The sequence below is a fragment of the Bombina bombina genome, chromosome 8 (genome assembly GCF_027579735.1).
Source record: "Bombina bombina isolate aBomBom1 chromosome 8, aBomBom1.pri, whole genome shotgun sequence".
NCBI classification, from domain to species: domain Eukaryota; kingdom Metazoa; phylum Chordata; class Amphibia; order Anura; family Bombinatoridae; genus Bombina; species Bombina bombina.
Genome location: NC_069506.1, coordinates 308,542,546 through 308,562,188, shown reverse-complemented (window position 1 = coordinate 308,562,188; position 19,643 = coordinate 308,542,546). Strand labels below are relative to the sequence as shown.

General features: G+C 36.6%; 1 protein-coding gene across 2 annotated transcripts in view; it reads right to left on the bottom strand.

The window, feature by feature from the left end:
* Positions 1-19,643, bottom strand: part of LOC128639231 (neurotrimin) — an 878,190-nt gene that overhangs the window by 119,381 nt on the left and 739,166 nt on the right. For both annotated transcript variants that reach the window (XM_053691506.1, XM_053691507.1), the window contains exon 4: positions 6,961-7,095. In XM_053691506.1, coding sequence (XP_053547481.1) covers positions 6,961-7,095 — 135 coding nt within the window. The remainder of the gene's footprint in view (positions 1-6,960; positions 7,096-19,643) is intronic.

Below are 19,643 nucleotides of genomic sequence, written 5' to 3'. Positions count from 1 at the left end.
GCCTAACATCGCTGCCGCGAACCTGAATACGCTCTCCATATTTAACAAAAAAGCTGTCAAAAAGCCACGCACCAAGTACGGGGCGATAAGCAGCGGACTGTTGTTAACTAACAGTCATCGATTTCGCTGCTCTTCGGCATTTTCCCAGCTTTATTTGTATACTGTCACTAAACACCCACACTATACTAAAGTGTTTAACCCCTTAATGACCACAATGTACCCTGTATGTCACTGGTCGTTAAGGGTTTTTTCAGGACATAATAGCACAAGTCTAGCAAGAACACGCTATTAATGCCCTCCCTCCAGCAGGCTTTGTGGAATAGAGCAGTCTCAATGCTAGTGGAAAGACTGCGCTATAAAACAATCAAGTCCCAAAAAAAGGCCAGCGACATACAGGGTACGTCGCTGGTCCTTAAGGGGTTAACCACTATACCGCCGCTCCTGGACCCAGCCGCAACTAAATAAATGTATTAACCTCTAAACCACCGCTCCCGGAGCCCACCGCCACTCTAATAAACTTATTAACCCCTTTTCCTCCGCTCCCGGAGCCCACCATCACCTCTATTATACTTATTAACCCCTAATCTGCCGCCCCCTACGTAAAGTTATTAACCCCTATCCTGCCTCTCCAGGAGCCCACCGCAACTAAATAAATGTATTAACCATGCATTAACCCCTAAATAGCCAGCCCCCCACATCGCCATAAACTAAATTAACCTATTAACCCCAAAAACTAACAACTCGCTAACTTTATATTAAATATTAACTCATCCATATCTTATAATAAATTTAAACTTACCTTTAAAATTACATTAAACTATATTAAACTATTAATTAACCTACCCTAACTTTTATAATAAAATTACATTAAACTATTAATTAATCTACCCTATTATAATAAAAATACATTAAACTATATTAAATTAATGATTAATCCAACCTATCTTTAAAACTAAAATTACATTAGTTCTATCAGCCAATCGGAATCTAAGGGACGCCTTCTTGGATGACGTCATTTAAAGGAACCTTCATTCTTCGTTAGTCCATCGGAAGAAGAGGATGCTCCGCATCGGATGTCTTGAAGATGGACCCGCTCCACGCCGGATGGATGAAGATAGAAGATGCCGTCTGGGTGAAGACTTCGGCCAGCTTCTTGGAGGACTTCTTGCTGCTTCGATGAAGACTTCTCCCGGCTTCTTGGAGGATGGATGTCGGATCTTCAAAACTGTAAGTCAATCTTCAGGGGTTAGTGTTAGGATTTGTTAAGGGTTTATTGGGTGGGTTTTATTTTTTTAGATTAGGGTTTTGGGCTGCAAAAGAGCTAAATGGGGAGCTTAGGTTTTTTTAGTTAGCTTTTTATTTGGGGGGTTGGTTGTGTGGGTGGTGGGTTTTACTGTTGGGGGGGTATTTGTATTATTTTTTTTACAGATAAAAGAGCTGATTACTTGGGGCAATGCCCCACAAAAGGCCCTTTTAAGGGCAGTTGGTAGTTTATTGTAGGCTAGGGTTTTTTATTTGGGGGGGCTTTTTTATTTTCATAGGGCCCTTAGATTAGGTATAATTAGTTTAAAGCTTTGATAATTTCTTTTTTATTTTTTGTAAGTTAGTGTTTATTTTTTTGTGTAACAATGTTTTTTATTTTGTATAACTTAGTTAGTTTTTTGTAACTTTGTAATTTTGTAGTGTAGATTGAAATTATTTGAGTAGGGTTAGGTGTTTAAATACATAATATATTTAATTTAATTTGTAGTTTTATGTAATTTTAGTATAAAAGTTAGGTTAGATTAATTTTTATTTTAATATAGTTTAAGGTAATTTTAGTTTAAAAGTTAGGTTGGATTAATCATTAATTTAATATAGTTTAATTTAATTTTATTATAATAGTTAGGGTAGGTTAATTATTTATTTAATCTAGTTTAATGTAATTTTAGTATAATAGTTAGGGTAGATTAATTCATAGTTTACTATAGTTTAATTTAAATCTAAAGGTAAGTTTAAATTTATTATAAGATAGGGATGAGTTAATATTTAATGTAAGGTTAGCGGGTTGTTAGGTTTAGAGGTTAATAGTTTAATTTAGTTTATGGCGATGTGGGGGGCTGGCGGTTTATGGGTTAATAGGTTTAGTAAGTGCAAGTGAAGTGGGAGGCCAGGGGTTTAGGGGTTAACAACTTTAGTTGCGGTGGGTTCCGGGAGCGGCGGGATAGGGGTTAATAACTTTTATTTAGGTGGCGGCGGAGTATAATGTAGGTGGCAGCGGTGTAGGGGGCAGCAGATTAGGGGTGTTTAGACTCAAGGTACATGTTAGGGTGTTAGGTGTAAAAATAACTTTTATTATACAATAGGAATCAATGGGATACTGGGCAGCAGCGAACATAAGCTTTCGCTGCTTTCAGACTCCCATTGATTACTATGGCATCCGCCGCCTCCAGGGCGGCGGATTGAAAAGCAGGTACGCTGGGTCAGAATAGTGGCGAGCGTACCTGGTAGAAATTTGATAACTAGCAAAAGTAGTAAGATAGTGCCGAATTTGCATTCGGAACATCTGTAGTGATGTAACCATCGATCTGTGTCGGACTGAGACCGGCGGATCGTATGTTACATCACAAAATTCTACTTTTGCCGGTCTGTAGGCTTTGATAAATAAGGGGAATCAGGCTCGCCACAATTACACTGCGGAAATCCAGCGTAGTTGCGGTTGACGGCTTGATAAATAGGCCCCTTTTTGTTTGTTGTTTTGCATTTTCCATACTGTCCTAACCTTTTTTGGAATTGGGGTTGTAAAAATGAAAATGATTGAATATGACTTCTGCTTTCTGAATCATGAAAGTATAATTTTGACTTTCATGTACTTTAAAGGGGAAAAATACAGAATATATTACCTTTAATAACTCCAAAAATGTATCCAAAAATGTATTCAAATTAATGTGTTACAGAGAAACATTGTCCATCCTGAGGAACATTTTTATTAAGAGGACATACTTTCCTAATTTAATTCTAATCGTAAAGGTATTCATCATTACAAATAAAATATTATCTCTCTAATCTTGGGCATACTTAGAAAACATTCACAGAGCTACAAAAACATCACACACAGCAAACAGGAATACACATTGTTATTGTCACATATAAAACTTTCTTGCCTGATGCCGGGGTTCTGTTCCTGTTAAAGAAACACTATACACTAAACAGTGCATGTATTATTTAAAGGAGTGTTGGGCTATAAGAGGCTGCTCCTAGGTGGTAACTCACCATTGAAGAAGCTACTGAGTTGTTGTTTGTTCCTAGTCGAGTGCTTTTCTTTCTGTATACATTTTTATCTAAAGTAGAGTGGCAGTAGAATGTAGTGAAAGCTAGATTTCAATATGGCGACATCCATGTCTAGAGGGAGGTGGGAATAACCTCAATATGATGCTAATGAAATGTATTGAGAATATAATGTCTCTTTAAAGGGACAGTAAAGTAAAAAAAAAATATTTCATGATTTAAATAGGGCATGTCATTATAAAAACTTTTCAATTTACTTTTATTACCAATTTTGCTTTGTTCTCTTGGTATTCTTAGTTGAAAGCTAAATCTAGGAGGTTCATGTGCTAATTTCTTAGACCTTGAAGAGTGCCTTTAATCGGAAAGCATTTTGTCAGTTTTTCACCACTAGAGGGCGTTAGTTCATGTGTTTCACATAGATAACATTGAGCTCAGGCACGTGAAGCTCCTAGGAGGCTAAAAATGCATGTCTGTCAAAAGAACTGAAATAAGGGGGCAGTTTGCAGAGGCATAGATACAAGGTAATCACAGAGGTAAAAAGTATATTATTATAACTGTGTTGGTTATGCAAAATTGGGGAATGGGTAATAAAGGGATTATCTATCTTTTTAAACAACAAAAAATCTGGTGTTTACTGTCCCTTTAAGTATATATGCATTTTAAGATGCCTTTATTTGTGTGTTGTTTACTCATACAAATTATTGTTACACCAGAATAGCCCTGTTTGTAAAACTGTAAACTTTATGGATTTTAGTTACTTGCACAAATCGATATGTTTTAATATGATTTGACTTTAGTTTTTATGAGCGTTTGCTCTTCTCCCATTGTGTTGCTTTTGAACAGAAAGCTTTTTTTCGTAGTCTGTATTTACCTTGTTGCTGTCGCTGCATTTCTCTTCCCTCGTGTTAAGTATCTAGGCTCTCAAATAAGCAATTGATTACATTCGAGTGAAGCAGCCAGACACAACATCACAGGAGCAATCAGAATGATATCAAAGACGCGTTTGGAAAAATAACTGCAACCTGCGCTGTGTTTTATGGCAAAGGGAAAGTTGTTGTTTTTTTGTCTAGAGACGCCTCAGAGTTCACAGCAATTTTAAAATGCAATGAAGGATTTTGTTAAAAGAACATTAAACCCCATAAACACATAATAATAAAGCAGTTAAAGGGATGGAGAGGTCAAAAATTGAATGTGCATGAGTGAATTTCAATTTCAAATAGAAACATTTTTGTAATATACTTCCAGGAGCGTGCACGTGCCTGCAGCACTATATAGCAGCCGTTTTGCAACAATGGTATACAATAGCAAGAGCACTAGATTGCAGCACTGTTTTCTGTCATGTAGTGCTCCAGACGTGTGCACGCTACGTATTAGATATCTCGTCAACAAAGAATAACAAGAGAACAAAAAATATTTGATAATAGAAGTAACTTAGAAACATTTTTAAATGATATTCTCTGTCTGAATAATGAAATAAAAAAGGGGGTTTAATGTCCTTTAAATGCTCAAGAGATATCCAACATGAATTATACTGGGTGCACTTCTAAAAGTCTGTGAGGGATGTAGCGCACTTACACTATCAGACATACAAATGTTAATGCACCCTAGAATATTGCTTGAGTGATAGAAAATAACTTTATACTAGTACAGCGAGAGCAAAAATTGTCTTACAAAGGCTGATGGGTAGACCCCCCCCCCACAACAACAAAAACTAGAAACATAATTCAACATTTCAACCCTTCATCACCAGAGATTGTTAAAATTAGTTGCCATTTTTTTGTGAATTAACATCGTTTGTGCTCAAGCGATGTTAATATACAATAGTGTTAATATTTTTGCGCTCTACTTGTTATCTAGATCCAAAGGTGTAATGTCCCTTTAAGTTTTAAAAATGTTGTTTTTGTTGATAGTCACCTAACAATTTGATTGACAAAAACACTGACAACGCATTGCAAAGCAGCCAAACTCCAGCAGTAAGTGGGTTAAATTGGCATCTAAGTACTGCTAAATAAAATATGCAGTGAAGCAACTTTTTAATACCCTGAGACTTGGGTTACATATGAGTTTTCTGGGAATGTATAAATGTATAAACTCTTATTGCTTCTTTTCTGATGGAGAGAAGATTGGAAAATAACAGACCTGCTAAAGTCGGCTTTCTATTGATTCTAAAGTATGAGCCAATATGTTTGCTACGATAAAACTGACCATTTCTCATATTTCTTACTTTTTATTATCTACTCTTTACAAATTTAATGGATGTTGGCAACTAAAAACCTCTTGACTTCACTTTGAAATCAAAGTTGTTTGTTATTTGAACTGGCATTGCTTCATGCTAGGTGATTACTGCAGCAATGGTTCCAGGGGGACAAGGAAGTTGCTATGCCCCATATTCATTATTGCATCACCCTCAAAACTCATATGTACGAGCTCCTCTGAATTTGTAAGCTAAGACCTTTAGTTCAAAGAAAAAGTCAATACCCTCCTCTAATCCCTATGGCTTTTATATTTAACGTCCAGAAACACATCTAAAAAATGCCCCTTTCAAGCTGTCAGCAAAGCAAAGTTACGTTTTTGGGAGGAAACCCAAGTTGGCAATGTCTCTCCATAACTTAGCTGTCTTCCAGTAGAGCTGTCTTAAACCATCAAATTTCTTTATAGACCCGAAACAAAAATCAAACTTGTCCCCTGGTAGTCATGCTCAGAAAGTACTTTTTGGTCAGAAGTCTTACAAAGGCTGATGGGTAGACCCCCCCCAAAAAAAAATAGAAACATAATTCAACACTTCAACCCTTCATCACCAGAGATCGTTAAAATGATTTGTCAATTAAGGTTAAGGTACACACCCCAGTTTTCACTGGCATTCAAATAGGGATGGGCAAATGTGGTGAAAGTGTAATTCGCTTGGTAGAACAAATAGTCCTGTGGACATTCATTTTAGACGATCTAATGTTGTTAAAAAGGAAAATCCATAAACTTTTGGTAATCTAATTTTATTTCTGGTTTACAAATGTTAATTTCATTTTTGAATGTTCCTAATTAGATCAAATGCCCACATTCAAAATTTTGAAGTTAACATTCAATTTAACAAATATTATTCAGAAGTTCAATAGTTCATGTGGTAGGGAATTTAGTAAATTGATACATAATAGATACAAAATATATTAAAACTTTTCTATTTAGAATATTGTATAATTTGATTCGAATATTACATTTCAAGGTGGCATTAGAAATATTATTACATTAAATGAATCTTAGAATGTTGAAATTCGAAAAGGAACAAATGAATGTGTTAAAATTAATTTCATTTTTTGAATATTGCAAATCATTTGTCCATCCCTTTATCCGAGAGGTTCAAATTATTCATAAATGTTTTAGCACACTATTATTTGTTCATTCTTAACTTCTGTTTTTGCCAAAAAGTACACTTTTAGTTTATTGAATGTAACATTTGAATATTAAGTGTAACATTTGATTATTAAATGTTGACGTCAATAGTCTTAGGTTTGAATGTAAGTCTAGGGGAATCAATACTCAAATTAAATATTCAAATGCTACAGTCAAGTTTTCAAATGTTAGCTTTGCTTTATAGAAACATTAGAATTAGGCATTAATTGTTAAGGGGAATGTTGGGAAGTCAAATACAAACATTAGCTTATTCTCTCTACTGGTGAGATAATGGAGGCTTATACTTACAGTTAACAGTGACTTGAACCCTTCGGACATCAGGAGCTGAGACATCATTAGCTGCACTGCATTCATATTGTCCTGACTGTTCCCTGGTGATGCCCGTAATTTCTAAATACTCGTCCTCACTCACAAATCCATGTGCTGGAAGATAATACAAAACATGCCAAAAATGAGCAACAACATAAGCCATTCCTATAGTAGCCAAATCAGTTGACAGACTATATTGTATACAGTCTTTATACACACAATTGTATGGGGTTAAAATCACAATCTTTGGTTTGAAAATGACCGGCATGCTTAAAGGGACATGAAACCTAATATTTTCCTTTCTTCTATTGGTATAATTTGTTGAAAAAGCATACCTAGGTAGACTCAGAAGCTGGGAGCTAGTTGCTGATTGGTGGCTAGCTCCCAGTAGTGCATTGCTGCTTCTTCAATAAAGGATACCAAGAGAATAAAGCAAAATTGAAAATAGACATAAATTGGAAAGTTGTCTAAAATTGTATGTTCTATCTGAATTTAAAAAAAAAATACACCTAGATTACGAGTTTTGTCAGTAAGGCTGTGCAGTCCTAATGCACAGTTTTCCCTCACCGCTCACCACAGACAACGCTGGTATTACGGGTTTTTAGAAACCTGGCGTTAGCCGCAAAAAAAGTGAGTGTAGAGCAAAATTTAGCTCCACATCTCACCTCAATACCAGCGCTGCTTACGGTAGCGGTGAGCTGGCAAAACGTGCTTGTGCACGATTTCCCCATAGGAATCAATGGGGAGAGCCGGCTGAAAAAAAACCTGACACCTGCAAAAAAGCAGCGTAAAGCTCCTTACGCAGCCCCATTGATTCCTATGGGGAAAATACATTTATGTCTACACCTAACACCCTAACATGAACCCCAAGTCTAAACACCCCTAATTTTACACTTATTAACCCCTAATCTGCCTCCCCCGACATCGCCGCCACCTACATTATATTATTAACCCCTAATCTGCCGCTCCGGACACCGCCGCAACCTACATTATACTTATGAACCCCTAATCTGCTGCCCCCAACATCGCCAAACCCTGCATTATATTTATTAACCCCTAATCTGCCACACCCAACGTTGCCACAACTATATTAAAGTTATTAACCCCTAAATCTAAGTCTAACCCTAACCCCCCTAACTTAAATATAATTTAAATAAATCTAAATAAAACTTACTATCATTAACTAATTATTCCTATTTAAAACTAAATACTTACCTATAAAATAAACCCTAAGCTAGCTACAATATAACTAATAGTTACATTGTAGCTTTTTTAGGATTTATATTTATTTTACAGGCAACTTTATATTTATTTTAACTAGGTACAATAGTTATTAAATTGTTACTAACTATTTAATAGCTACCTAGTTAAAATAAATTCAAATTAACCTGTAAAATAAATCCTAACCTAAGTTACAATTACATCTAACACTACACTATAATTAAATAAATTACCTAAACTTAATACAATTTAAAAAAATTATCTAAAGTACGAAAAACAAACAAACACTAAATTACAGAAAATAATAAAATAACTACATTTTTTTAAAAACTAATTAAACTTAATCTAATCCCACTAATAAAATAAAAAAGCCCCCCAAAATAATAAAAAGCCCTACACTATACTAAATTACAAATAGCCCTTAAAAGGGCCTTTTGTGGGGCATTGCCCCAAAGCAATCAGCTCTATTACCTGTAAAAAAAAGTACAATGCCCCCCCAACATTAAAACCCACCACCCACACACCCAACCCTACTCTAAAACCCACCCAATACCCCCTTAATAAAACCTAAAACTAACCCCTTGAAGATCATCCTACCTTGAGAAGTCTTCACTCAGCCGGGCCATAGTCCTCAACGAAGTTGTCCTCCTGACGGGCAGAAGTCTTCATCCAGACGGCATCTTCTATCTTCATCCATCCGGCGCAGAGCAGGTCCATCTTCAAGACATCTGACGCGGAGCATCCTCTTCAAACGAAGTCCAACTGAAGAATGAAGGTTCCTTTAAATGACATCATCCAAGATCCTAGAATTCTATCAGCCAATTGGAATTAAGGTAGAAAAAATCCTATTTGCTGATGCAATCAGCCAATAGGATTGAGCTTGCATTCTATTGGCTGATCCAATCAGCCAATAGAATGCCAGCTCAATCCTATTGGCTGATTGGATCAGCAAATAGGATTTTTTCTACCTAAATTCCAATTGGCTGATAGAATTCTATCAGCCAATCGGAATTCAAGGGACGCCATCTTGGATGACGTCATTTAAAGGAACCTTCATTCTTCAGTTGGACTTCGTTTGAAGAGGATGCTCCACGTCGGATGTCTTGAAGATGGACCCGCTCCGCGCCGGATGGATGAAGACAGAAGATGCCATCTGGATGAAGACTTCTGCCCATCTGGAGGACCTCTTCTGGCCTGCTTCGATGAAGACTTCTGCCCATCTGGAGCACCACTTCGCCCGGCTTCGTTGACGACTTCTCAAGGTAGGGTGATCTGCAAGGGGTTAGTGTAAGGTTTTATTAAGGGGGTATTGGGTGGGTTTTAGAGTAGGGTTGGGTGTGTGGGTGTTGGGTTTTAATGCTGGGGGGGGGTGGTATTGTACTTTTTTTTACAGGTAAAAGAGCCGATTACTTTGGGGCAATGACCCGCAAAAGGCCCTTTTAAGGGCTATTTGTAATTTAGTATAGGTTAGGGCTTTTTATTATTTTGGGGGGCTTTTTTATTTTATTAGGGGGATTAGATTAGGTGTAATTAGTTTAAAAATCTTGTAATTATTTTATTATTTTCTGTAATTTAGTGATTTTTTTTCGTACTTTAGATAATTTATTTTCTTTGTATTTAATTGTATTTAGTTTAGGTAATTCATTTAATTATAGTGTAGTGTTAGGTGTAATTGTAACTTAGGTTAGGATTTATTTTACAGGTAAATTTGAATTTATTTTAACTTGGTAGCTATTAAATAGTTAATAACTATTTAATAACTCTTCTACCTAGTTAAAATAAATACAAAGTTGCCTGTAAAATAAAAATAAATCCTAAGCTAGCTACAATGTAACTATTAGTTATATTGTAGCTATCTTAGGGTTTATTTTATCAGTAAGTATTTAGTTTTAAATAGGAATACTTTAGTTAATGATAGTAATTTTATTTAGATTTATTTAAATTATATTTAAGTTGGGGGGGTCAGGGTTAGACTTAGGTTTAGGGGTTACTAATTTTAATATAGTTGCAGCGACGTTGGGGGCAGCAGATTAGGGGTTAATAAATGTAGGTAGGTATCGGCGATGTTAGGGATGGCAGATTAGGGGTTAATAACATTTAACTAGTGATTGCGAGGCGGGAGTGCGGCGGTTTAGGGGTTAGTAAATATTTTATAGTGGCGGCGATGTACGGTTCGGCAGATTAGGGGTTAAAAATATTTTTTTAGTGTTTGCAATGTGGGGGGCTTGGTTTAGGGGTTAATAGGTAGTTTATGGGTGTTAGTGTACTTTTTAGCACTTTAGTTAAGAGTTTTATATTACAGCATTAGCCCATAAAACTCTTAACTACTGACTTTTAAATGCGGTATCAGTCTTGACAGGAGAGGCTGTACCGCTCACTTTTTGGAAGACTCGTAATACCGGCATTAGGCAAATCCCATTGAAAATATGGGATACGCAATTGATGTAAGTGGATTTGAGGTATTTTCGAGTCTGACCAAAAAAGTGAGCGGTACACCTGTACCTGCAAGACTCGTAATACCAGCGTTAGGAAAAAAGCAGCGTTGGTACCTCTCAACGCTGCTTTTTAAGGCTAACGCAAGACTCATAATCTCGCTGATAGTTTTGTGTTCTTTTAAGGCTACCAACGAGCCATTTTTATATTGAAGCAATCACAATTAGTAATTTTCATTGTATATCAGCAACACTTTTTTTTTATGGTTTTGATGAAAAATATCCTTAAAATGTAATTAACATTTGTCTGTTTTCTGAACACAATCCAAATTTTTGATACTTAACACATTTATGGTAAAATTTTTCACTTGTAAAATTGAACTCTGAATACTTTTCAACTTGTTATTAACAAGTACCCAGCATTTTCAAATGTAACATTGGTTCTTGTTCTTTGCTGCACACACAAAATTATCAACCACCATATTGGATGACAATGTCACCAGATACAGATGCCTCCTGCTTGATCAATTACAGTTCAAAAAGGTAATAATAAGCACTTTTATACTACAACAAATAGTTTAATCGATAACTCAAACAAACACAGAGGCTCACTATACAAATAATGTCACATGCACACACATTTGTCCAAGGTTTTGGAGAACAACAGGTTAATTGTCCACATACCATCTATTAGGATCATACCACCTATTAGGATCATACCACCTATTAGGATCACTAACTACTTATAAAATGATCAGTCAATATACAGGCTATTCAAGCTGTGATGTAATCACTAAATCCTCATATCGTTTTGGGGATATAGGGGCCTATTTATCAAGTTCTGTATGGAGCTTGATGCCCCGTGTTTCTAAAGACCGCTGCTCCATCACTTGTCTGCCTGCTCTGAGGCGGCAGACAGACATCGCCGGAAATCAACCTGATCGGGTTGATTGACACCCCCTGCTAATGGCCGATTGCCTGCAAATCTGCAGGGGGCAATATTGCACCAGCAATTCACAAGAACTGCTGGTGCAATGATAAATGCAGCTCACACATTCTTAAATAGGCCCCTTAGTGATTACATCACAGGTTGAATAGTTGTGCGGTTTATAATGCAGATAGCTATTTCATGTTGTTTTCAGGAGGTAACAGAGGTATAAATGGCAGAAGCATTTTGGGATTTTGATGACCAAAAAAACAATACTGGATGAAGTCCAGAAATCATTGTCTGCCAAAAATAAGTGCAAGATTGTGATGAACACCTATGAGTTTAATCCTCACAAAGTGGTTAAACGCGTAGCCAATGTCTTGCAGCTCTTGAGTAGGATATGATTGGCAGGTACATACTTATGCTATTCCTAACTGGCTCACTGGCTGTGCTCTGCTTAGAAACTGCAATGTGTTGCTGCTTACAGATTGAGATTGTAACTATATATTTAACTAGGATCGGGACACAGAAAGTGACACTAATGCAAAATAAATAAATATATATTCTAAGGAATCAGAGCATTTCATTTTTTTGCATAAGAATGACCCTTTAATTATTCAAGCTAATGGTGTTCCTTATATACTGGTGAGCAAGTTTAATGTAGGATGATTGCTGAGGAAAGGGAGAATTTGGACCCATGAGTAAGGAGGTTTGGCATTAAAGGGCCAGAACGGGTCTCAGCAACCATGGGGCAGGCTTGTGTTATCAGGGTGAGATTTGGACAACCCAAGTGTGTGGTTTAGGCTGCCTAGAATAAATATTATCCCTTTCCTTTGTTAACTTACTTTGTGCTTGATTACAAGTGGAACACTATTTTGTGTTAGCTTTGCTAGACAGAGGTTTTTTGCATGGGTCAGGTTGCGCTCGTATTATGAGTTGAAAGTAAAAAGTTAGCACGACCAAGAAGCTGAACTTTGAATATTGTTAATGTATTTTCAAATAGACTTCAATGGAGTGTGAAAAGAGAAAAAAAAAACTAACACTCATATTCCTGCACTAACCCAATTGCATTTATTCAAGTGAGCTAAACCTGACATGAAATATGAATATTTCACATTCAAATGTTCTTCACATAGAAGAATGTGTTCTATTTATTTTTAAATAAATATATATATATATATATATATATATATATATATATATATATATATATATATAATGGTATTTTGGTACATAAACACTCCGGTTTATTGGCAGTATTGTTTACCAAACGTTTCGGCTCAAACACGAGCCTTTGTCAATGGTGTACAAAAGACATTTGGTCTTGAAAAAACCTGTGTGCCTGCTTCATTTGGATCCTGGCTGCAACACGGAGCCCGTCCGTGGGATTCATACCTGCTTTACTGTTTGTTTCTCCCTAGTGAGAGCACCAGGTAGCTGACTTATTCGTGAGTGCCGTTCACCTCTGCAACTTTATATATATATATATATATATATATATATATATATATATATATATATATATATATATATATATATATATATAAAGATAGAAAGATACATAGATAGATAGAAAATGTTCTATTTATTTTAAAATATATATTTATATACATATACAGAATATATATATATATATATATATATATATATATATATATATATATATATATATATATATATATATATATATATATATATATATATATATATATATATAATGGTATTAACTATACCTCCCTCTCAATCTCTCTCTCTAAAATATTCCCATTGGAGTGTGCTTTCCTTGCTATTGGAGTGTGCTTTCCTTGCTATTATCTAAACCTTTTGCAGCACCCTGGGTCATTGCTATGATAAGTCAGGAGTGCAGTTTGTTATATATGAGAGAGAGAGAGAGAGAGAGAGAGAGATTGAGAGAGAAAGAGAGAGAGAGAGAGATGATTATATTTAGGTATAGATATATACAGATTTATATAGGAATTTCTATTTAAAAATACTTAGAACATATCCCCCTATTTGAAAAATATTAGAATGTAAATATTTACATGAATATTGCATAAATTTGATTTTTCATGTTTTCAGCTACTTGACTGCTAAGGACTCCAATGAACTTATAAATAAATCAATGTATGTATATACACACACACACCCTTCACTTGTTCCCAGTTTGTTTGGATTTGAGAGCTTGCATTGTGTGGCTGTTTTAGGGTCCCAGGTATTGGAAAGGACCTTGATGCGGTACCTGGGCTTATCCCATCTGGCCAAATGCGGTAACTAACCTTTCCATTTTTGCTTTTAAAGCTGAGAGCTTGCAAGTGAGTGCTGGACTTTCTCTGTGTGTTGTATTAATTTGTTTTGTAATCTCCCTATGGTTCTTGCACCCAGACCTGTCGGGGGTTAACTGCCTGTGACTCTGTGGACAGCACAGCTTCCTGTGAGTGCCCGTGAGCACCAAGGGCTGAGCATGTTACAGGGTCATGGGATGTGTACCCGGTCCGGTATGAGAGTGCAGTTCTCTTTCGTGTTTTGTATATGTCTAGGGTGATTATATAAGCATGCACACCCTTCCCTTGTTCCCAGTTTGTTTGGATTTGAGAGCTTGCATTGTGTGGCTGTTTTAGGGTCCCAGGTATTGGAAAGGACCTTGATGCAGTACCTGGGCTTGTCTCATTTGGCCAAATGTGGTAACTAACCTTTCCATTTTTGCTTTTAAATCTTAGCTGAGAGCTTGTAAGTGAGTGCTGGACTTTCTCTGTGTGTTGTATTAATTTGTTTTGTAATCTCCCTATGGTTCTTGCACAAAGACCTGTCTGGGGTTAACTGCCTGTGACTCTGTGGTAGCACAGCTTCATGTGAGTGCCCGTGAACACCCAGGGCTGAGCATGTTAAAGGGTCATGGGATGTGTATGGGTCCGGTATGAGAATGCAGTTCTCTTCCGTGTTTTGTATATGTCTAGGGTGATTACATAAGCCTGTGCACCCTTCCCTTGTTCCCAGTTTATTTGGATTTGAGAGCTTGCATTGTGTGGCTGTTTTAGGGTCCCAGGTATTGGAAAGGACCTTGATGCGGTACCTGGGCTTGTCCCATCTGGCCAAATGCGGTAACTAACCTTTCCATTTTTACTTTTAAATCTTAGCTGAAAGCTTGTAAGTGAGTGCTGGACTTCCTCTGTGTGTTGTATTAATTTGTTTTGTAATCTCCCTATGGTTCTTGCACCCAGACCTGTCTGGGGTTAACTGCCTGTGACTCTGTGGACAGCACAGCTTCCTGTGAGTGCCCGTGAGCACCCAGGGCTGAGCATGTTACAGGGTCATGGGATGTGTACCCAGTCCGGTATGAGAGTGCAGTTCTTTTCAGTGTTTTTTTATATATATATATATATATATATATATATATATATATATATATATATATATATATATATGTACATACACATACACACAAAATAATTTTATTAGAAAGTGTAATTATGAGTGAATCTGTTCTGTTAAATGTAATTTTCATGTGTTTTGAGCAGCTTTTTTGTCTAGCGTAATAGTTAACCAAAGCTCTGAAGTCATTCTAACTTGACATTAAATTTGATTGCGCTCAAGTAAACGCATTTACTTTCAACTCATAATACGTGCGCCTATTTACATTGCATGCAAGAAACCCTCATATTGCTTGTGCGCAACAGTTAGCGCGCCACTCGTTATCTAACCATCAGATTTCAGCCACATATTGCTATTTCATTTTACAGAGATTCTACTACTTTGTGGAGGTGGAAGAAGGTTGGTCAAACCAAAGGAAAAAGTAAATTATGTTGTTAGATAGACGATTAAAAGGGTCTTTGGCCCAAACAGTAAGAAGCAGAAGTCAAGAATCACAATGGAAATGTAAAGTACAGATGAGATAAATGATTTTCATGTACGAAGAGGACGGGTCAAGTGTTTTTTTTTACGTGAAGCTAATTTATATATCTTATCAGAGTAAGAGGTTCTTTGGGAATCACTCTGTAAACCCTCAAAAAGAAAAGGTTAATCTCTCTCCTTCCTCTCACCCTCCCAATCCTTTGCTGTCAGGAGCGGACAGGGTAATTTTAGGTTAAGAAGCTCGAAGCTGAGCTGGGAAGTAAGAGATGTTCTTGAGCTAAAAAAAGAAAGAGGAAAAAAACATCTATCTTCGCATTTTGGCTTTACTGGATGTGCAAGCTGTATATTAACCCTAGGAAGCGTGCTGGGTGAACCACTCTGAGTTTGTAATGTTAAATTAAAATACCTGTTAAAAGGAGTTTACAAATTCTTAAGCTAAAGGACCTGCTGAGAGCTGGATGTGTAATCTGCGCTTATTAGCGGCATACAGACTTTTTAATGATTTATGTCCTTAACTTACTGATGTGCATTCAACTTTTAAAGCATATTTCACATATTAAAATGTTTCAACACAGTTAAAAGGCTATTTATGTATCTTTACTTAAGCTTAACTTACATTAGTAATTATGCCCTGCACTGCAAAAGGATCTACATATAAAATAAACAGTTTAAAAGCATTTAACGCTGTCATTTTGTTAGCACAACGTATAGGGTTTTGCAAACTGCCAGCAGACCTTAGATGCACTCCTTGAAAATGATGGTGGAATTACTGATTTTGGTCTCCCCATTGTTGTGCCAAATTAGAGACAGATTTAAAAGAGTTGATGGTCTGATCTTAGCAAACACTATGTAGCCTGTTGCAGGGTCCTACATTATTTTACATGTTCCGTTTAATGTCCCTTTAAATAATTGTAATAGTTATGAACACTAGTTTTTTTAGCTTATTAGTCAAGCATTTACAGAGAGGAAGAGGAAAACCTTTGTCTTCTTCACAAGGAAACAAATGCAGAAGATGGTAGCTACCAGCAATAATTGGCTCTTTTTGGAGCCAGATTTCTTCTTGAGAAATTGAAACACACTAAGAACCAAATGCATCTGCCATCTCACACTAAGAGACAAATGCACAAGGCTAGAAAGAAGTGCTTAGCCATGAACGATCAGTAGCTTATTCTTTTGCAGGTCAACACCTGAATTGAGCTTCTTTTAGCCCAACTGTACCTTTCACAGAGAAGAACTTAATCAAACATAGTAGATAATGCTACCCACTGCCCTACACATACACACACTCCTGGTCTTAATCAGTATAAGTTGTGTACTGATTGTGACATGTATATTACAAATGTTTTAAAAGACTATTGATTAAAAGTTTTAAAGGGACTGTATACACCATTTGTCTAACTGCAAATACAGTAAAAGACCACTATAAATAAGAATATGCACAGTTACTGATATAAAAATCCAGTATAAAAACTATTAAAAACTCAATTAGAAGCTCCCACTTTAGCACTGTTGGTGAGGTAAGGCTGGAACACTCAGTGAAATGGGCTGAGAAAACACAAAAAGTAGGCACTCCCCCCTCCTCTGCATATGAAAAGGCCAATAAAAAAACATGAATATTTAGACATCAGTATATACTGTATCTAAAACTTTGTTTCTAGTGTTAGGAGTCTTAAAGTCAGCAGAATGTTATTTAAAAATAAGCAAAACTATATATATTTACAAAAACACTCCCAGATGGGCTTTAAAAATGGATCATCTGCAAAACATGTACGCAAAGAAAAATGTAGTGTGTGCGTGCGTGTGTGCGTGCGTGTGTGCGTGTGTGTATGCGTGTGTGCATGTGTGTGTGTGTGCATGAGTGTGTGTGCATGCGTGTGTGTGCATGCGTGTGTGTGCGCGTGTGTGTGCGTGCGTGTGTGTGTGCGTGTGTGCATGCGTGTGTGTGCATGCATGTGTGCATGAGTGTGTGTGTTTGTGTGTGTATGTATGCGTGCGTGTATGCGTGTGTGTTTGTGCATGCGTGTGTGTGTACATGCGTGTGTGTGTGTGTGTGTGTGTGCGTGAGTGTGTGTGTGTGTATGCGTGCGTGTGTTTGTGCATGCGTGTGTGTGCATGCGTGTGTGTGCATGCGTGTGTGTGCATGCATGCGTGTGTGTGCATGCGTGTGTGTGCATGCATGTGTGCATGCGTGTGTGTGCATGCATGTGTGCATGAGTGTGTGTGTTTGTGTGTGTGTATGCGTGCGTGTATGCGTGTGTGTGTTTGTGCATGCATGTGTGTGTGCATGCGTGTGTGTGTGTGTGCATGCGTGTGTGTGTTTGTGCATGCATGTGTGTGTGCATGCGTGTGTGCATGTGTGTGTGTGTGCATGCGTGTGTGTGCATGCATGTGTGCATGCGTGTGTGTGTGTGTGCATGTGTGTGTGTGTTTGTGTGTGTGCATGCGTGTGTGTGTGTGTGTATGTGTGTGTGTGTGTGTGTGCGCGTGTGTGCGTGTGTGTGGCGGGGTATTTACTTATCACCTGGCTTCAGCTACTGTCCCCAGGAGCTGATCTTGGAACATATATACAGTAGCTTTGTATACACCAATCCAATATATTTATGTTCCAAGATCAGCTCCTGGGGACAGTAGTTGATGCCGGGTAATACAGGTATACACCAATCGTATATATTTAAGTAAAACAATTTATTTAAACACCTAAACACTACAAGAAAAGCTGTATCTTTCAGGCATCCTGAAAACCGTAAAATTTAACTTGCGCATTGCAAGTATTACTTAAATGTTCTTAAAATACCACTACTATAAAAATTGTACACAAACAGAATAAAGAACAAAAACAGTAAATGGGGGTTGATTGAAATAAAATATTTATGAGAGAGCATAACAAGTTCTAAGATAGCTTCTCATGTAATTATGCCCACAGACAATAATATTGTGCTGTATGCACTAAACAAGATAATCATTGACAGGAAGATGCTAAACTTTATATTTTATATTAGTTTGTGTTGTTTCTATTAGCTGTGCAGGAAATAAATAAATAACTATCTGGCATCTACAGAAAACAAATGAGTTGGAAATGATTGAAGCAAGTCAAAGCCAATGAATAAACATCACTTCTGCTCCCTTACTGTGAACACTAAGGTTCTGTCAGCGTCAACCAGATCAAGTCACATTCAGACGCTCAGAGCCAAAACAAATCAATTGAATAAAACACACACACAGACATCCTCATGTCATATCATCAGATCCCCAACCTACAAAATTCCATTTCAACTGGTGCATGCAAAAATAAAACCAAATAACACAACCCATTACTGGGGTCAGAAAAACTAAAATGTTTATGCCCCTGGAACAGCCAGGAGTCATTGACCAAACCGATTTCCACTTTAAAGTATAGACATATCGGAGCTGAAATTACATTCAGGTTGTTGTTGGCTAAAGATTTTTAGATTGACTAAGAAATTATCAGATAAAACCACATGTGATATGGATTATGGATTTGAGAGCAGTGCAATCTCACAAATGTGTTGAGGACAGATTTAGCAACATTTTTCAATCGCTAATTGGTCTTGAAAAAGACTAACTGATAAACATTCAGCCTGTAATAGAATAACTGATACATATTCAGCCTGTAATAGAATAACTGAGAAATATTCAGCCTGTAATAGAATAACTGAGAAATATTCAGCCTGTAATAGTATAACTGATAAATACTCACCCTGTAATAGAATAACTGATAAATACTCAGCCTGTAATAGAATAACTGATAAATATTCAGCCTGTAATAGAATAACTGATAAATATTCAGCCTGTAATAGAATAACTGAGACATATTCAGCCTGTAATAGAATAACTGAGACATATTCAGCCTGTAATAGAATAACTGAGAAATATTCAGCCTGTAATAGAATAACTGATAAATACTCAGCCTGTAATAGAATAACTGATAAATATTCAGCCTGTAATAGAATAACTGATAAATATTCAGCCTGTAATAGAATAACTGATACATATTCAGCCTGTAATAGAATAACTGAGAAATATTCAGCCTGTAATAGAATAACTGATAAATACTCAGCCTGTAATAGAATAACTGAGAAATATTCAGCCTGTAATAGAATAACTGATAAATACTCAGCCTGTAATAGAATAACTGAGAAATATTCAGCCTGTAATAGAATAACTGAGAAATATTCAGCCTGTAATATAATAACTGATAAATATTCAGCCTG